Here is a 20,688-nt window from a genome sequence, read left to right on the forward strand (position 1 = left end):
CCCCCCCGCTTCTCCTTTCCCCCCCCGCTTCTCCTTTCCCCCCCCGCTTCTCCTTTCCCCCCCCGCTTCTCCTTCCTCCCCCCCCCTTCTCCTTCCCCCTCCCCTCCCCCTTCCCCCTCCCCTCCCCTTCTCCTTCCACCTCCCCTCCCCTTCTCCTTTCCCCCCCCTCCTTCCCCTTCTCTCCCCCCGCTTCTCCCCGCCTTCTTCCCCCCTTCTCTCCCCCCCCCTTTCTCCCCCTTCCCTCCCCCCTCTCCCTCCCTCCCCCTCCCCCTCCCCTCGCTGTCAGAAACACAGACACTGACAGACAGAGAATGAGAGACACAGAGAGATAGAGACACACTGCGGGGGGGGGGGGGCATCCCAGCACGCTGTTGGAGGGCTCCCGGTGCTGCAGTCGGTAAGTAGAAAATGTTTTATTTATTGATATTTTTTTTATTATTTCTTATTAATTTTTTTTGATTGATTTATTGGTTGATTTATTGATGTTTTTATAATTTATTATTGATGATGGCTCTTTATTTGTAAAACTGAAGTGTTTAATGTTTGTAAACTTACCTTTAAACACCCCCCCCCCCCATTCCCTACGCCTGATTTGTAACCTACGCCTGATTTTCTAAAGTGTAGGCAAGGTTTTTTCGAGCATACAAAAATCTTCACTTACTCCATTCTAAGTTAGTTTGGAGTAAGTTTTCACTGCCGCAACTTTGAAAACATGCGTAAGTGGCCTGACACACCCCCTTTTGAAAAAAAAATTATGTTCCAAAGTGAAACTGTTCTAACTGACTAGAACTGGAGCAAACTAAATGCCAAGAATTTGAATTTCTAAGATACTCCGTTCTACACCAGTTGCTCCAAAAAATCAGGAGCAACTGAGGCCGAAACTTGGGCCCTATAAATGGAGCTCAAGATGCATTTTGTAAGCAGTCAGTACGATGTTGCTTTGAAACAATCCTTTTAGCACTGATTGTTCTCTTGAACTTCAACTATAAGTATACAACTTTTCCCCAAAACAAGAAATAAAATGATTCCTGCAAGAGTTTAGGAAACTGACTCTTGTTGTTGCAGCCTGAGGTAGCTACATGCTACCTCCAGGACAGACTGACCATCATGGCATTGTAACATGTGGTCAGTCTCTAACCGCAGGCATCCATTCCACTGTAAATGGTACACCCTGGGCATATTCGAACAGAATGGACATCGGGGATCCGTACATCACCCAAAATAAACAAAAACTATCTTAGATTTTGTAACTTCTGTGACACTGTTGAATATGTGACCAACAATTCAGTTCTTTAGTTTGGCTCCTGATAAGTGTGCTTGGTCTGCAGCTTGGGACAGGAAATTACATTTGTCAGCTGTCATCATTTTTAAGTTAGAAATAAGTCACAGATTTTTTTTCTGCAGCCAGTATCATTGCAGACAGCAATAAACCGGAAATTACCCCAGAGGCAGCCAGTTTCCAGGTCTGCAGTCAGTTCAATGGTTAGCAAACGAATGGCAGAAGGATGACCACTCTCCCTCCAAAGCTCCCTGGATCACTTGAGCGTTTTCTCAGAGACCAGGAACTTAATTGAAGTTGTGGATCAAACTTGTGTCTGGCCTCTTCATGCTACCAACGTTACAACACCACACCCAGCCAGTAGAATTATTAATGGTTTCCTCCCCCCATCCCCAGCAGCTGAAAGGTAAAGACTCTGTCTCTGACCCAGGTTCATTTCCTGATCCATGCTGAGTTAACTGATCTTGGCTGGGACAGCATTATGGATGCTATAATTGGCCACAGCTGCCCTGCATTGGTGAAAGCAAAATCAGGCAGAGTTCCTGCTTCTGAGTCCTGTACAGAGACTCCCCACTGGAATGTGTCTTTCCTCCATCGGATAGCTATAAGCACTTGCTGCCTTGGTTTACACGAGGAACAACTACTTGGGCAAAGTACTGGGGGTGACCACTGATTGTAGGATTGTGTCCCAGTGAGGAAATTGAAGTCTTCAGAAGAAGAACGATGAAGAAAATGTGGGAGAAACTAAAACACAACAACAATCTGAAATGCAAACCCATTCTTCCAGAGCTACCAATTTTTTTCAAAGAAAAACCATCTCTTTTAAGGAGTTGTGGTATTGATCTCTCAACAAAGCTGATGCAATATCCCTCCTACCAGCCTCTGGGTCAAATAAGGTGACAATCCAAGAGCTCTTTGTGTCTGTTGTATTGTACTTTGGAAAATGAGTCAGACCACACGTAGCAGGAAAGTGTCTCTGTAGGGGCGGGGGGAGAGGTGGAGGGGGGGGCTGCAGGACGTGTGAATATTGCTCTGCTTTACGGGACAAGTTTAAAAGGAAAACGGGTTTTTCAGATTTCTAGGGGTTGAATCTTATTGACAAATCAGCCTGTCAAATTGATATGCCGAACACCTTTCTGCACCTGTGGTCTTTCACCTGAAAGATTAACTTTGCTGTAGATGTTTACCATATGACAAGCTGAGCACATAACATACGTTCCTCTAACACAGTGTTCTATTTGAAAGCTCAGAGAATTCTAAGTTGACTTTTTTTTCCCTTCAGGTTCATTCAGGAGATTGAAGTTGCCATGTGGACTGGCTCTGGCAAGCAGTGCCCACTGCGAGAGTTCCTCACCATGTACATCAAGAACTTCTTCCTAAATCAAGTTCATCTCGACGTTAACAAGGAAATTGAGGCCGCCACCAAGGTTGCAGATCCTTTGAAAGTTCTGGCTAGCGCTGATGCCATGAAAGTGTTGGGAGTGCAACGGCCCCTTCTTCAGGTAGGAGCATGGTAATGCACGGCAGGTGCACACAAAGCTTTTAAAAGAACACTATGCATACAACAACAAAACTTGGAAATCTGATGTTCTTTACTTTATTTGGATTAGGCTATTTATTTGAAGTTTACTTTGATTGCACATTCAACCAACAGTGTCCTCACAATGAAGGGTACTTTGCCACATTATTATGTAAAGGAATGCACAGTGACATGATGCCTTCATGGCTTCACTGGTCACATCTGGAGGTATAAATACAAAGCCAAAAGTAGAACATTGTACTGACAAAGCCATACTGCAGCAGGTATTCCATAAGTCTTAGCGCAAACTCCATTTACAAACTCAGTGACACCTTATACCAGCTGGTAATGCTCTTTTAACCCTGCATCTTGAGATCCAGTACCTTAATGTGGGTGCCATATTCAAACTGAGCTGTTCAGCATTCACAACGCAAATCCCTCCATGGGCTCGCTCCTCCCTATCTCTGTAATCTCCTCCAGCCCCACAACCCCCCGAGATGTCTACGCTCCTCTAATTGTGCCCTGTTGAGCATCCCTGATTATAATCGCTCAACCATTGATGGCCTTGCCTTCTGTTGCCTAGGCTCTAAGCTAAGTGCATGGACCATGTACAGTAGACACCTCAAGTCGCTGGAGAAAAACCACCAACGATGCCTCCGCAAGATCCAACAAATCCCCTGAGAGGACAGACGCACCAACATTAGCGTCCTCGACCAGGCCAACATCCCCAGCATTGAAGCACTGACCACACTTGATTAGCTCCGCTGGGCAGGCCACATCGTTCGCATGCCAGACACGAGACTCCCAAAGCAAGCGCTCTACCCGGAACTCCTTCATGGCAAATGAGCCAAAGGTGGGCAGAGGAAACTTTACAGGGTCACTCTCAAAGCTCCCTGAAAAAGTGCAACATCCCCACTGACACCTGGGGGTCCCTGGTCAAAGACCGCCCAAAGTGGAGGAAGTGCATCCGGGAGGGCGCTGAGCACCTCGAGTCTCATCGCCGAGAGCATGCAGAAACCAAGCGCAGGCAGCGGAAAGAGCGTGCGGTAAACCTGTCCCACCCTCCCTTTCCCTCAACGACTATTTGTCCCTCCTGTGACAGGGATTGTGGTTCTCGTATTAGACTGTTCAGCCACCTAAGGACTCATTTTAAGAGTAGATGCAAGTCTTCCTTGATTCCGAGGGACTGCCTGTGATGATGATCTACGCTCTGAAATTTCCCGCCGAACGCTCTCTCTCTTTCCTCCTTCAAGGCGCTCCTTAAAACCTACCTCTTTGAATGAGCTTTTGGTCACCTGTCCCAATTTCTCCTTGTGTGGCTTGGTGTCAAATTTTTTGATTAATTATCCTCCTGTGAAGCGCCTTGGGACGTTTAACTATGTTAAAGGCGCTATATAAGTATAAGTTGTTGTTGGATGTCAGTGAGGAAGCTCCCGGGCAGCAATTTTCTTTTGTTTCGAGGAGGTGGGTGCGTAATGCAAGAGTTACTGCCTGCATCTGCTGGATGAAACAGGAGGGAGGGGCATGGTCTTGCTGTTTTGGGCACAAGTCTCACTGAAATTAAACCTGGAGGTACAGACTTGTATTTCTAGAATCCTGGCTCAAAGATAACATTGAGTGCAAGCATCATCAATTTTCTTTCCCCCAGCAGCTGCCCCAATCATAGTAAAACAATGAATGCTGTTATTTACACCTAAAGGCTCAAAATGGTTTGTTGGATGCATGGTGTTAAAATTAGGTCAGAATCTTTTGTTGTATATATTTATTCACAGAATGTGGGCATCGCTGGCAAGTCTGACATTTATTGCTCATCCATGGTTGACTTTGAGAAGGTGGTGGTGGCCATTTTTCTTGAATTGCTGTGTGGTGAAGGTACTGCCACAAAGCTTTTAGGTAGGGAGTTCCAGGACTTTCACCCAGCAATGATGAAGAAACAGTGATGCATGTCCAACAGCGATATATGTCCGAGTCAGGATGTTGTGCAACTTGGAGGTGATGGTGTTCCCATGCACCCTGCTGCCTTTGTCCTTCTAGGTGATGAAGCTTGTTAGTTTGGGAGGTGTTGCCGAAGAAGCCTTGGTGGCATGCTACAATGTATCCTGCAGATAGTATGCAGTACAGGCACAGTAAACTGATGGCGGAGGGAGGGAATGTTTATGCTAGTGCCAATCAAATGGACTGCTGGATAGTGTTGAGCTTCTTTTGTTTTGTTGGAGCTGCACCCAACAAGGCAAGTGGAGAGTATGCCGTTGCACACCTGCCTTGGGAAGTCAGCAGGTGAGCCGCTCATCGCAGAATAAACAGCTTTTGACCTGCTCGAGTGGCTGTGATTTTCTTCACCATTGCGGAGTCCCCCACCACTAATATCTTGGGGGTTACCATTAACCAGAAACTCAACTAGACCAGCCCCATAAATGCTCTGTGCAAATGCGTATCTCTGGACAGTTCGGGGAAGTGCTGTATAAGGGCGTCAGACAGGATGAGAGGGCTTCACTGAGAAGTAACATGTTCCAGTCTAGGCAGTGGCTCAGACCATTTGTATCACTCCCACTGCTATCCTGGCGAAGATTAGCTAACTCACGGAACATCAAATCTGGTACCTTCCTGGTCGGTATGGCTCAGTGGCTCATTGTCTTAGCAAGTGAATCATTGGAGGAGCCCAAGTAGGTTGTTTTTGTGGGTACTGGGGATGTTATTTAGAACTGAACCATAACGAACACAGAGATGCAGAAATGGATGCTTCTGGATGTGATGTGTAAAGAGAATATTGGGAATCAGTTGGAAAGGCAGACTGCCCGATACTTAAGTAATGAGAAGCACACTGCCAGTGCACCACACTTGGAACCGGTTTGATTTAATCTGCACTTTTAAATACTCTTATTTACTATATATAGGCTGCTTTATATGAGCTATAAACAGGCTTTACCTACAATTCGGGGACATAAACATATTAAATATGAGATTTCCTCCTGTGGGCGAGATAAGAAATAGGGGCCATAAATATAAGATAGTCGCTGATAAATCCAAAAGGGAATTCACGAGAAACTTCTTTACCCAGAGTAGTTAGAATGTGGAACTCGCTACCACAGGGAGCAGTTGAGGCGAATAGCATGGATGCATTCAAGGATAATAAGCACATGAGGGAGAAGCGTATAGAAGGATATGTTGATAGGATTAGCTGAAGATGGGTGGGAGGAGGCTTGTGTGGCGCTTAAACACCAGTATGGACCTGTTGGGCTGAATGGTCTGTTTCTATGCTGTAAATACTTTGTAATTTAGGACAAAGAGCAGGAGAAACAATTTTGCACAAAGGATTTTGAAGCTATGGAAACAGAGAACATGTCGACATTTAAGAATAGATCAGTGCATCCTTGTGTGGAGGATAAACATGGTACAAGCTGGTTGGGTCAATTTGGTAATGTAATTTTATGTTCTGCTTTGAAGGGATAACATTTCTGTATGTATATGCTTTGTTATGACAAATTAAAATACTCCTGTTCTGTGACAAAGGCGCTTTATATTTTGTACTTTAGTTCAGGACATGGGAGATGGATGCTCAAGTGCTGGCTCTCTGCATTTCTAACTGTTTCTCATATCTTGACAGCCGACTCGCATTAAAGTTGCCTTTATATTGGCTTCATGCTGTGCTGGTGCCACCAGCTCCTGACACACAGCTGGCAGCAACACCAAAAGCTTGTCAGCTGCTAGAAAGACATGAGCCTGCTTTAGGGAAAATACCACTGAACCTAATCATAGAATCATCGAAGTTTACAGCACGGAAGAAGGTCATTTCGGCCTATCGTGTCCGAGCCGGCTAACAAGAGGCTATCCAGCTTAATCCCACTTTCCAGCTCTAGGTCCGTAACCCAGCAGGTTACGGCACTTCAAGTGCACATCCAAGTACTTTTTAAATGTGGTGAGGGTTTCTACCTCTACCACCCTTTCAGGCAGTGAGTTCCTGACCCCCCACAATCCTCTGCGTGAAGAAATTTCCCCTCAAATCCCCTCTAAACCATCTACCATTTACTTCAAATTTATGCCCCTTGTTTGTGGCCCTTTCTATCGACTATATCTCGGCCCCTCATAATTTTATACACCTCAATGAGGTCTCCCCTCAGCCACCTCTGTTCCAAGGAAAACAAATCCAGCATATCCAATCTATCCTCATAGTTAAGATTCTCCACTCCTGGCAATATCCTTGTAAATATCCTCTGTACCCTCTGCAGTGCAATCACATCCTTCCTGGAATGCAGTGACCAGAACTGCAGGCAGTACTCCAGCTGTAGCCTAACCAGTGTTTTATGCAGTTCAAGCATAACACACCTGCTCTTATATTCTATGCCTCGGCTAATAAAGGCAAGCATTCCGTATACCTTCTTAACCACCTTATCCACCTGGCCTGCTACCTTCAGGGATCTGTGGACATGCACTCCAAGGTCCCTCTGTTCCTCGACACTTCTTAGTGACCTACCATTTAATGTGTATTCCCTTTCCTTGTTCGCCCTCTCCAAATGCATTACCTCACACTTCTCTGGATTAAATTCCATTTGCCACTGTTCTGCCCACCTGACCAGTTGATTGATATCTTCCTGCAGTCCGCAGCTTTCTTCTTCATTATCAACCACACAGACTATTTTTGTATTGTCTGCAAACTTCTTAATCATACCCTCTATATTCAAGTCTAGATCATTGATGTATACCACAAAAAGCAAGAGACCTCGTACGGAGCCCTGCGGAACCCCACTGGAAGCATCCTTCCAGTCACAAAAACATCCATCAACCATTACCCTTTCCTTCCTGCCTCTGAGCCAATTTTGGATCCAACTTGCCACTTTGCTCTGGATCCCATGGGCTTTTACTTTCATGACCAGTCTGCCATGTGGGAACATCGAAAGCTTTGCTAAAATCCATATACACTACATCATACGCACTGCCCTCATCGACCCTCCTGGTTATCTCCTCGATAAATTTAATCAAGTTAGTCAGACACGACCTTCCCTTAACAAATCCATGCTGACTGTCCCTGATTAACCCCATTCTTTCTTGACTGTCATGCTTGCAAAGTACTGCTGGTGCTAGAAATCTGTAACTAAGTAAATGCTACAAACACTCGGTTGGTCAGGCAGGGTCTGAACGGACAGGTCAATATTTTGGGTGTGTGGAATCTTTTATGAAAACTGAAATTCATGCTTGTACACTTTTCTCAGTCTCCCAGAATCTGAATTAAACAAGGGACACGTTTATTTGCAACAGAAAAGTGCATTGATTGGGTCCCTTTGATCACATGACCTGATTGCTGATTGGTCCCCTTGGAGTATAAGACACACTCAGCAGTTTCCCTGGAATGTGTAATTAGAACCGCCCTGCTTACCTAATCAGTAACTTTGCAAAGTATAATTCAAGCCATTCTGACTGCCGACTCCAGACAGGAGAGAGGTCACTCTCACAGGTTAAGACCTCCCCCCGCCCCCCTCCCCACACCACAGTTCCTTCCCCAACCCCCAACCCAAGTTCCTGAAACCCACCAGCCCAACTTCATGCCCCTTCCAGCCCAAGTTCCTGACCCCCACCCCCCTCCCTCGATGGAGCATTGTGAGTGGGTCACGGATTGTTAACAGGTTTATTGGATATGAAGTGAATAGTGACAGTCTCGTGACTTCTGGATTTCATCCACTCCAATGATGTCACTTGTCACACACGCACAGAGCTTTCCGAGAAATCGTGTGTGTATGTGTGTGTGTGTGTGTATATATAGAGGATGGGGTTGGAAGAACGTGTTCCCTCTCTCTTTCCCCCCCCCCCCCGGCCTCCAATCCCCACTCCCCCATTCCCTCTCTCCCCTCTCTCTCTCTCTCTCTCTCTCTCTCTCTCTCCCCCCCCCAGTCTGTCTGTGTGTCTCTCTCTCTCTCTCCCCCAGTCTGTCTGTCTGTCTGTCTCTCTCTCTCCCCCAGTCTATCTCTCTCTCTCTCTCTCCCCCCAATCTCTCTCTCTCTCTCTCTCTCTCTCTCTCCCCCAGTCTATCTCTCTTTCTCTCTCTCTCTCTCCCCCAGTCTATCTCTCTCTCTTTCTCTCTCTCTCTCTCCCTCTCTCTCTTTCTCCTCCCCCCCCCAGGCTCTCTTTCTCTCCCCTCTCTCTCTCACCCCAGTCTCTCTCTCTCTCTCTCACCCCAGTCTCTCTCTCTCTCTCTCTCTCTCACCCCAGTCTCTCTCTCTCTCTCACTCACCCCAGTCTCTCTCTCTCACCCCAGTCTCTACTACCTCTGATGTTTTTTCTCTCCCACAGAAGGCTGCGAAAATGTTTGTATAGATAATCACAGCAATATTTTAGGCAAAAGTCTAAGTCAGCAACAGCCCAGCAGCTCCAGGCTCCTCAGCAAAGCAACATGGTTAGCAGCAGCTTCGGGCTCCTCACAATACAGAATTTCGGGTTCGAGGAGTCTGCGCATGCGCGGGATGGAGGGGGTGGAGTTCAAGGCGGTCGTGCGCATGCGTAGCACATCGTTGTGGAGTCCAGGGCGCGCATGCGCAGCAGGACACACAAAAACCTGTTGCAAATAATCACTCCGTTAAACAAGGCCAGTATGAAAGCAACTTTAACTGTGTACTTTCCACACTCAATTCTAAAATAGTCAGTTAAACAAATAAAAAAGAGTGTTTTGCAGCTCATTAAACCTCCTGTTGAACACCTTCTATTCTGTCTACTGATCAATTTCAGTGCATGAATAAGTGCTACAATTGATGCTACAATTGAGCCGCAGTAGATTATTCAGAGCATTCCAGACCTCGTTAAGTCTCTCTTTGTGAGCTGTCTGCTATTCAGTCTCCTATTGATCCATTGCATTACATTTCAATAAATTAACCTGTTGGGTCACTCATTCTAAAGCAGCTTTTATATTGTGATCATGTAGTTAGAATTCTGGGAGACCAGCATCCATGAGTTGGTACCTTACTTTTACCATGATAAATCCGCTCTCTATTCTTTCAGCGGAATCATCGACCCACATTAAATTGGATGAACGATTCTGCAGCTAAAAAGAATGAAGGCACCAGATCTCACAGTGTAAATGCAGGGAGCTGGCTCATGGACTCCCAAAATCAGAACTCGATGAGGCGCCAGTGCAAAAACAGGCTGTCTCTGGGTACATCAGAACATAAGAAATAGGAACAGGAGTGGACCACACGGCCCCTCATGCCTGCTCCGCCATTCAATAAGATCATGGCTGATCTGATCATGGACTCAGCTCCTCTTCCCCGCCTGCTCCCTATAACTCCTTATCCCCTTATCGTTTAAGAAACTGTCTATTTCTGTCTTAAAATTATTCAATGTCCCAGCTTCCACAGCTCCCTGAGGCAGCGAATTCCACAGATTTACAACCCTCAGAGAAGAAATTCCTCCTCATCTCTGTTTTAAGATCGTGCCCTCTAGTTCTAGTTCGAGCAGAGTGGAAACATCCTCTCTGCATCCACCTTGTCAAGCCCCCTCATAATCTTACACGTTTCGATAAGATTACCTCACATGCTTCTGAACTCCAATGAGTTGAGGCCCAACCTACTCAACCTTTCCTCATAAGTCAACCCCCTCATCCCCGGAATCAACCTAGTGAACCTTCTTTGAACTGCCTCCACAGCAAGTATATCCTTTCATAAATATGGAAACCAAAACTGCACGCAGTATTCCAGGTGTGGCCTCACCAAAACCTTGTATAGCTGTAGCAAGACTTCCCTGCTGTTATACTCCATCCCCTTTGCAATAAAGGCCAAGATACCATTGGCCTTCTTGATCACTTGCTGTACCTGCATACTATCCTTTAGTGTTTGATGCACAAGTATCCCCAGGTCCGCTGTACTGCGGCACTTGCAACCTTTCTCCATTTAAATAATAACTTGCTCTTTGATTTTTGTCTGCCAAAGTGCATGGCCTCACACTTTCCAACATTATACTCCATCTGTCAAATTTTTGCCCACTCACTTAGCCTGTCTATGTCCTTTTGCAGATTTCTTGTATCCTCCTCATGCATTGCTTTTCTTCCCATCTTTGTATCGTCAGCAAACTTGGCTATGTTACACTCAGTCCCTTCTTCCAAGTCGTTGGAACTATGCCCCCCAGTTCTAGATTCCCCTATGAGGGGAAACATCCTCTCAATATCTACCCTGTCAAGCTCCCTCAGAATCTTTTAAGTTTCAATAAGATCACCTTTCATTCTTCTAAAACTCCAGTGAGTACAAGCCCAACCTTTCCTCAGAAGACAACCCTTTCATCCCAGGAATCAAACGAGTGAACCTTCTCTGAACTGCCTCCAATGCAGGTATATCCCTCCTTAAATAAGGAGACCAAAACTATACGAAGTACTCTAGGTATGGTTTCACCAATGCCCTGTACAATTGTAGCAAGACTTCTCTACTTTTATACTCCATCCCCCTTCCAATAAAGGCCAACATTCCATTTGCCTTCCTAATTACTTGCTGTACCTGCAATGCTAACTTTTTGTGTTTCATGTATGAGGACCCCCAGATCCCTCGGTACCGCAGCATTTTGTAGTCTCTCTCCATTTAAATAATATTTTACTTTTCTGTTCTTCTTACCAAAGTGGATAACCTCACATTTTCCCACATTATTATCCATCTGCCAAATTTTTGCCCACTCACTTAACCTATCTATATCCCTCTGTTGTCCTCCTCACAACTTGCTTTCTTTGTATCGTCAGCAAATTTGGCTACAGTACACTTCGTCCCTTCGTCCAAGTTATTAACATAAACTGTAAATAGTTGAAGCCCCAGCACTGATCCCTGTGGCACACCACTTGTTACAGTTTGCCAACCTAAAAATGGCCCTGTTATCCCGACTCTTTGTTTTCTGTTAGTTAGCCAATTCTCTATCCATGCTAATATATCACTCCCAACGCCATGATCTCTTATGTTGTGCAGTAATCTTTTATGTGGCACCTTATTGAATGCCTTTTGGAAACTAAATACATAATATCTATTGGTTCCCAACGATGTCTCCACAAGCTCCTACAAATCCCCTGGGAGGACAGGCGCACCAACATCAGCGTCCTCATTCAGGCTAACATCCCCAGCTTTGATGCACTGACCACACTCGATCAGCTCCGCTGGGCAGGCTACATGGTTCGCATGCCGGACACGAGTCTCCCAAAGCAAGTGCTCTACTCGGAATTCCTTCACGGCACACGAGCCAAAGGTGGGCAGCGGAAACACTACAAGGGCACCCTCAAAGCCTCCCTGATAAAGTGCGACATCCCCACTGACACCTGGGAGTCCCTAGCCCAAGACCGCCCTAAGTGGAGGAAATGCACCCGAGAGGGCGCTGAGCACCTCGAGTCTCAACGCCGAGAGCATGCAGAAATCAAGTGCAGGCAGTGGAAAGAGCATGCGGCAAACCAGTCCCACCTGTGACAGAGTCTGTGGCTCTCGTATTGGGACTGTTCAGCCATCAAAGAACTCACTTCAGGAGTGGAAGCAAGTCTTCCTCGATTCCGAGGGACTGCCTATGATGATGATGATTTATCCATCCTGTTCGTTACATCCTCAAAGAACTCTAATAAATTTGTCAAACCATCTTGACTCTGCTTGATTGTATTAAGATTTTCTAAATGTCCTGCGACTACTTCCTCAATAATGGATTCCAGCATTTTCCAATTACAGATGTTAGACTTACCGGTCTATAATTTCCTGTTTTCTGTCTCCCTCCTTTCTTGAATAGGGGTGTTACATTTGTGGTTTTCCAATCCGCTGGGACTTTTCCAGAATCTAAGGAATTTTGGAAGATTACAATTGTTTGATTGCTGATTGTGAAATACCGGAGCAACACCAGTATCTGGGATGCTATTTATCCAGCTCCACATGCAACACTATTTTTCCTTCGCACCTGAGAATAGGTTTTTATCAAGAGAGAGCTGTATATTAGAAAGAGCTGAAAAAAAGCGTTTCTGAATCTGGAAGAGTAACATTTTTGCAAAGAATATGTTTCGGGGTGTCGTTATACTACAGGTACTGGCTTGAGACTGCTACCCGTTTGTACTGACCTGGAACTGCCAGAATGAAGTTGTGCTGCTTGCTCTGTGACTGCTTTCACACTGCAGGGTGGGCCTCCCAAGGGAAAAGCACCTTGTTTCTCATTCTGTCCAGATAAAACACGCTAGCACACAGGCACAGAGCTCTGCTCACCAGCATCCAAATGCTGATTCCGTTTTGATCTTCGCCGAGAGCCTTCCCTTCAAACCTCACTTGGCACTCGCCAAAGTTATAATACAACTTCTATGAAGCTGAAGCAGTGTGAAGCCCAACATCCCAGAGGGAGTCTCTCATCTACTTCCTGAAGAAAACAGCTTTTATATTGCCTTTGTACAACACTGGCACCTGATCCATGAGTAGCAGTGGTCCCACAGCAACCTTACTGGATTCAGTAAGATCAGCTACTGGGTTGATTGTTGCAGTCTACCTGATGGCCTCTTGCGCATCTTGGATTTCCTTCACCCACCATTGGCAGCCGTGCCTTTAGCTGTCTCGGCCCTAAGTTCTGGAATTGCCTCCCATACCTCTTTGTCTCGCTCCTCATTTAAGATGTTCCTTAAACCCTATCTCCAACTGTCTTTAATAACTCTTCATGTGGCGTGGTGTCAAATCTTTGTCTGGTAGCGCTCCTGTGAAGCTCCTTGAAATGTTTTACTACATTAAGGGTGCTATATAAATTGTTGTTGAGCTTAGATTGATCGCATGTAGATTTTAGGAAGTACATCTTCGCCAAGCTGACCACCAACATCAACTCTCTGCATCCTTTCCACTGTTGGGCAGATCACATGGAACATAAATAAGGGATGTAAATTGGAATATTTTTACAAGTAATTGTGTTGGGTTTTGTTTAGGTACGCTACCCATCTGTGAGGCACACATCTTGTTCATTTCACTTCAGTTTTCTCACTCGCTGGTTTCTTTTTGTTTTGCATCTTTGTTGAACTCTGTAACAAGGACAGTTGCTTCTCAAGACTGACACAATCAGGCTGATACAAATGACCCATTTCACCCATCCGAGCTCATCCATCCATGAAAAATACAGCTGTAGCCCCACATTACAGCAGCCAGTTGCCTTTTGTGCAGTCTGATGTGCCTGAATCCTTCCATTGCACCTATTGTACCTCAAAATATACATATATGTAAAGGTAGATTTCCATTGGGAACCCACTGTCCCAATATTGTGGATGTGCCAAAAAAAACGACAATGCAGACTACCTGGCACAAAGCCTCCTGACCAGCTAAGTGAAATGAGACAGAATGGGGTGGGGGGGGAGCAAAACAAGGTTCAGAAATACTTTTAAAATGCTGCTAGGGCTTACTGCTTAGAGCTTTTTAAATGCACTTCCAGAAACGGGTCACCCATGTAGCCCTGGATATAATTTTATATGGTTAGATAGGTGATTGAGCATTATATCAACATAAATTACATTGTGGGGCCTACTTTAATATAATTCATTAGAAACTGGCAGGCACTTCCAGAACTAATAAAAAATCCAGCGAGAAAGAAAGGAAACACTTGCACTTATATAGTACCTTTCACATGCACAGAATACCTCAGCCAATCAACACTAGAATGCAAATTATAGGCCAATATATATTGTATACTGCTGAAACTCTCATGCCTTTGTCATGTCCAGACTCGATTATTCAAATACTCTACTGGCCGACCTCCCATCCTCCACGCTCTGTAAACTTCAGCTCTTCCGAAATGCTCCTACTATATCCTATTCTCACTCACCCATCATTCCTGTCCTTACTGACCTACATTGGCTCCCAGTCCTCCAGAGCCTTCAATTTAAAATTCTAATGCTCATGTTTAAATCTCTTCATGGTCTCATGTTTAAATCTCTTCATGGTCTCACCCTTCCCTATCTCAATAACCTCCGCCCCCACCCCACCCCAAATTCTCCATTTATCCAATTCTGGTCTCTTCCTTTGTCCCACCATTGGTGGCTGTGCCTTGAGCTTTCTTGGCCCCACCCTCTGGAATTCCCTCCTTAAACTCCTCCACCTCCCTCTCCTTGAAACCCACCTCTTTGACCAGATTTTTGGCCACCCCCTTCTAATTGCTTTGGCTCCGCATCCATTTATTTCTGATCACGCTTCTGTGAAGTACCTTGAAATATTTTCTAATTGAAGGCATTATATAAATGCAAGTAGTTGTTGGTTGAGGGATGAATGTTGTCAAGGAAATTGAAGGGGAGAGCTAAATGGCTGAAAATCTGTCACGAGGGATTTCTGCTCACTTTACACTCATCCATCACGCATAACTGAACAGAAAATCTACCCCGAAACCTCAATGAGAAACAAGTACAGTCGAGCCTTCATTATTCATCACAATTAGGATTGCCAGCTTTGGTTGGATGTATTCCTGGGGGTTTCATCACATGATTCACCTCCAACCACCTCGCCCAGTCAAACAGCCTTTTCTCTAACATTTCATATTTTGATAAGTAATAAAACAAAAGTGTTCAAAGAAAATGAAGGGGGGGGAAAAAAACACTCTTTTTGCATTTTCTATGACTTGTCTCCTGGCTTGCATGCAACAGTGACCTGGAGATTAATCTTTCATTCTTGAAGACTCCAGGCAATCCTGGTGGGTTGGCAGCAGGGAACGCCTGTCACACTCTCACCATGTTCATCGAAACAGGTGGGGAATGTAAAGTGCTGGCAGCTCTGACTACAGTTGATTCAATGACCTACTTACCCTCCACCTGACCTAGACTAGTCCTACCTGAAGTCGCTGCCTGTGTGAATACAAGCCCAAACCTGAAGTCGGAATGCAGACATGTATGGAAAATCAGACCAAGAGGGACAGCACGGCAGTTAAGACACATTCTGATCCGACTTCCACTGCTCTGGTTTGCAGATGATCATGAGCATGGATATTAGGAAAGCGAGTTATCGAGTCTGTACTGTAGATTAATTCTGACAGTTCCATTTGTAGAACACTGAATACAACACTCTGTGAAACATTACTTAATGTGTAATTCATGCCATTCAGTCATTGATTTATTTTTATACGGTTGAAGTGCTATATCGAAGTCACAGATTGCAGTTCTGTATCTCATTTATTTATACTATTATCCTTTAGATCTCTTATTGTTCTGATGGATAAAAGCACTATCTGGTGTAGTACAAAGTTGTACAAACTAGAAGTTCCCAGGTTCAGTCCCCAATCAATGCGCTGCCCAATGGTTCTGAGACGTACGGATGCGAGTATGTTGCTCTCAGTCAGGGCAGCTGTTTGGGGCTACAACTGACCTCTTGACAGCCCCACCCCCACTTCCTGCCCCAGCCCTGGCTCGGAGGGAACACATCATCCAGAATCCTGCTCACATTGACCTCTGGCGACTCCTGCTGGCAAGTGTGCATGTGTAGATATTGAAAATTGGAATAAAATGGAAATGATTATTCTCTTGTACTTAATCCACATTGACAGTAAAACTGTTAACCAGTCCTTTAGAGCTGATGTTTGCAGCTGCTTCCTAATGTGTGACAGTGTCTTGCGACTATAAGTTCATGATAGCAGTAAGCTGAGGGTGAGGTATGCAACAGTAATCAATTCAGTAACTACTCGACCAGTAAAAGTGCAAAAACTGGCCCATAAGTCGTCTCCAGCCTGGCTTTGTTCTGATGCTATCTGTTGACACACAACAGTTTACGCTGTTCATCCACTTCCACCTCTCCTCCAGTTTTCTGATTGATTATTTTAATTAGAAGTGTGGTTCTGACAGGCTGCCTGAGCAAGATATAGATTGAAAGCATAAATCTTCATTTTTGCTCTATCACTGAATCTGCATGCTTGCTGGCAGGGTCGAGAGGAGACTGCCTCTGTCATCTTTCTGTCTGCAGCATTGCTGTCCAGTTGACCTACACAATTTCTTAAAAGGTTAAATGATGCAGTGTAAAACACAAAGTAATGCTGCCCACACACTTCAAAGAAATACTAAATCCAATGTGTTTTGTATGGTTTTCATTTGGTTTAAGAGGTGGAGGGGGGAAATTCTTTTCATTTCTCATCTGACGATGCTGACTTTTACTGGAGTATTCTGTAGGCTCCAGCAACCATCCAGTATCTCGCCCAAGAAGCCTTTCTTCTTGCGAGTCTACAAAGCACATGGAAGGGAAAAGCTCATCACCATTGAGCCTGATCCTGACTTTGGTCAGCACACACGTGCAGTTTATAGCAGCAATCACGGAGTAGCAGCTGTCAGCAGTGAAAGCTCAAAATGGTGTTTTCTGCTCCTTAGCCCAGGGTCACTGAAGTCACTTGTCATGCCTCAGCTGCTGCCCTGGCTACAATGAGCTACGAGCACAGATCAGGGATCAACCTGGAACCTTGCTGGGCTGTAAGGCTCTGTGCTACACCAGGTGTCACCATGACCCATGGGTCATGGAGGAAACTGCCAGCAGATATATTTGCTATTAAAAGAGTTCTTTGAAAGATACCCAAGGGTAGGAATATTTGCATTAAAGGCAAGTACAAAATTCTAAATAGGACAGAGACTCATTTTCTTTTGATTGAGGTGGAGTTATGGGCAGTGGATGTAGCTTTCACAAGGATAGATGTGTCTCAACATTGACCATAGTGGTTCTTGAGAGCCCGAGAAAACAAGCAACATGCAAGGCGTGGATTTTCGCAAGGCTTTATCCAGGCTCCAACAGTTCTGGCATAACTTTGCGAGGAAGAGAATAGCTGCGAGCAAGCGGCTTCATGACAGCAGAAAATTGCAAAGGTACATAGATAGATCAAGCAAGTGGGTAGAACGATAGAAGGTACATTTTAATGTAACAGTGTGAAGCTGTACAATTTGGATGCAAGGATGGCAAATGAGAGTGCTGTCTATGAGACGTTAAACCGAGACCATGTCTGCCCTCTTAGGTGGACGTAAAAGATCCCGTGGCACTATTTCGAAGAAGTGTCTGTTTCCCTCCTTCCTTTTTTAGGAAATGGTAGTTTTCACTACTAAATCGACTTGCCTCATCCCAGCAATATAATTGTAAACCCAGTTTTTCATTGATTTACAAATCTGCTGAGGGATAAGGGAGCCAAATTTGGTGGCGTAAACCTAGGAAGACTGCTCATGGAATATGGTCTCACAGGATCTGAACTAAACAGGCACCAGAGTAAAAGTGCCTACAATCATTCTCCATTGTCAAACCACCCTGGTTCAACAAGTTATGCTTAATGACTTTGCCAGAGCAAATAGAGTGAAACTGAAATCAGAAAGGGAAACAAAATGAACATAAGAAATAAGAGCAGGAGTAGGCCATACGGCCCCTCAAGCCTGCTCCCCCATTTAATACGATCATGGCTGATCCGATCATGGACTCTGGTCCACCTCCCCACCCGCTCCCCATAACCCCTTATTCCCTTAACGGTTAAGAAACTGTTTATCTCTGTCTTAAATTTATTCAATGACCCAGCTTCCACAGCTCTCTGAGGCAGCGAATTCCACAGATTTACAACCCTCAGAGAAGAAATTTCTCCTCATCTCAGTTTTAAATGGGCGGCCCCTTATTCTAAGATTATGCTCCCTAGTTTTAGTCTCTCCTATCAGTGGAAAGATCCTCTCTGCATCCACCTTGTCAAGCCCCTCATAATCTTATACGTTTCAATAAGATCACCTCTCATTCTTCTGAATTCCAAGGAGTAGAGGCCCAACCTACTCAACCTTTACTCATAAATCAACCCTCTCATCTCCGGAATCAACCTAGTTGAACCTTCTCTGAACGGCCTCCAATGTAAGTATATCCTTTCTTAAATATGGAAGCCAAAACTGTATGCAGAATTCCAGGTGTGGCCTCACCAATACCCTGTATAACTGTAGCAAGACTTCCCTGCTTTTATACACCATCCCCTTTGCAATAAAGGCCAAGATTCCATTGGCTTTCCTGATCACTTGCTGTACCTGCATACTAACCTTTTGTGTTTCATGCACCAGGATCCCCAGGTCCTGCTGTGCTGCAGCACTTTGCAATTTTTCTCCATTTAAATAATAACGTGCTTTTCTGCCAAAGTGCATAACCTCACAATTTTCCAATATTATACTTCATCTGCCAAATTTTTGCCCACTCACTTAGCCTGTCTATGTCCTTTTGCAGGTTTTTTGTGTCCTCCTCACACACTGCTTTTCCTCCCATCTTTGTATCATCAGCAAACTTGGTTACATTACACTCGGTCCCTTCATCCACGTTGTTAATATAGATAGTAAATAGTTGGGGTCCCGGCACTGATCCCTGCGGTACCCCACTAGTTGCTGATTGCCAACCCGAGAATGAACCATTTATCCCGACTCTCTGTTTTCTGTTAGTTAGCTTCTATCCATGTTAATATATTACCCCCAACCCTGTGAACTTTTATCTTGTGCAGTAACCTTTTATGTGACACCTTGTTAAATGCCTTCTGGAAGTCCAAATACACCACATCCACTGGTTCCCCTTTATCCACCCTGTTCATTACATCCTCAAAGAATTCCAGCAAATTTGTCAAACATGACTTCCTCTTCATAAATTTATGCTGACTCTGCCTGACTGAATTATGCTTTTTGAAATATCCTGCTACTGCTTCATTAATATTGGACTCCCAACATTTTCCCAACTACAGATGTTAGGCTAAATGAAGACTAGAATTTTAAAAAGTTACCAAGTACTTAAAGTACAGATATAGGCTGTTCGGCCCAACAAGTCATGGTAGTGTTTATGCTCTGAACCCTTCTTCATCTCACCCCATCAACATATCTTTCGATTTATTTCTCCCTCATGTTTTTTTAATCTAACTTCTCCTTATATGCATCGATGCTAAAAAGTTATTAAATATAATAAAAATCACCAGAAATGTGGCGTCTGTTCTCAAGTGTATTACAGCAGGAGGTCAAACTTGACTTTCGTGCATCTGTTACAAACAAACTGAAAGGGAAGAGCATATTGAAACGGTCAGAATTAGTGTACTTATCTGGCTATTTACAGTAATAGCTCTTCTGAGAGGCTTGATTTTGTCTAACGAGGGAAGTATTCAAAGATCACTTAATATGATAATGTAATCAGATGCTTTTACATCATTTTAGTCATGGTACTTTTACCACCTGAGCTGGGTGAACAATTCTCTTCACTCCAGTCGGACACTGTGAGCTGTCATCTGTAGCCATTAGTCGAAGTTTCATTAGAATGGGCATGCTGTTTGAATTTGATGCATGCTCCTGGGGTATGCACTCTATTACAATCAAGCAGACGAATATCTCAGAATGTAGGGCTCTGCCAGGCATCAGGATGAGCTTTGATGGCCTTACTGCATCTGAATTGCCCCAATTTGAATCTATTCATTTGTTTCTGGATTCTTCCCATTTTGGATTTGGACTGATACAGATGGCTAGCCAACGCAAGAGTAGCAGATCCGAAAACCTGGAGCTGCTCTATCGGAAGTTGATGATACAGTGTTCTGCTCAGATCAAAGTTTTAAGTACTGTATTCAGACCTGGTCACCAGGACACAGGAGATATTTAAATCTAGAGATGGTGCAGAGAAGCAATCTTAAGTATGTCTTTGTGCAGTATTTTAAAGCAAATTCAGCAGATTTCAAAAACCTTAATTAGTCACAATGCAGTATCTTTGTTTGCCTCACAAAGCTTAGATACACACCACAAATAATCAAGTACATCATTTAGTGCATTGTTTTCCCACATAACATCGTCACTGCCTATTCATTAGATCTCGCAATCAGTCCAGTGGTGTTCTGTTTAAAGCCTACATTGTGGTAACATTGCCTTAAAGATATAGACTGTGCATGTAATATGCACTGTGTCGACATGCACCTTGGCCACATTTTTAAAAAAGCAAAACAAAGGTAAAGTTAGGAG

General features: G+C 44.5%; 1 protein-coding gene across 1 annotated transcript in view; it reads left to right on the top strand.

Moving 5' to 3' along the window:
* Window positions 1-20,688, top strand: part of exoc4 (exocyst complex component 4) — a 617,734-nt gene that overhangs the window by 429,577 nt on the left and 167,469 nt on the right. Inside the window, exon 10 of the mRNA XM_070897190.1 lies at window positions 2,562-2,781. Coding sequence (XP_070753291.1) covers window positions 2,562-2,781 — 220 coding nt within the window. The remainder of the gene's footprint in view (window positions 1-2,561; window positions 2,782-20,688) is intronic.

Source organism: Pristiophorus japonicus, chromosome 13, assembly GCF_044704955.1.
Source record: "Pristiophorus japonicus isolate sPriJap1 chromosome 13, sPriJap1.hap1, whole genome shotgun sequence".
In the NCBI taxonomy this organism is placed as follows: Eukaryota; Metazoa; Chordata; class Chondrichthyes; family Pristiophoridae; genus Pristiophorus; species Pristiophorus japonicus.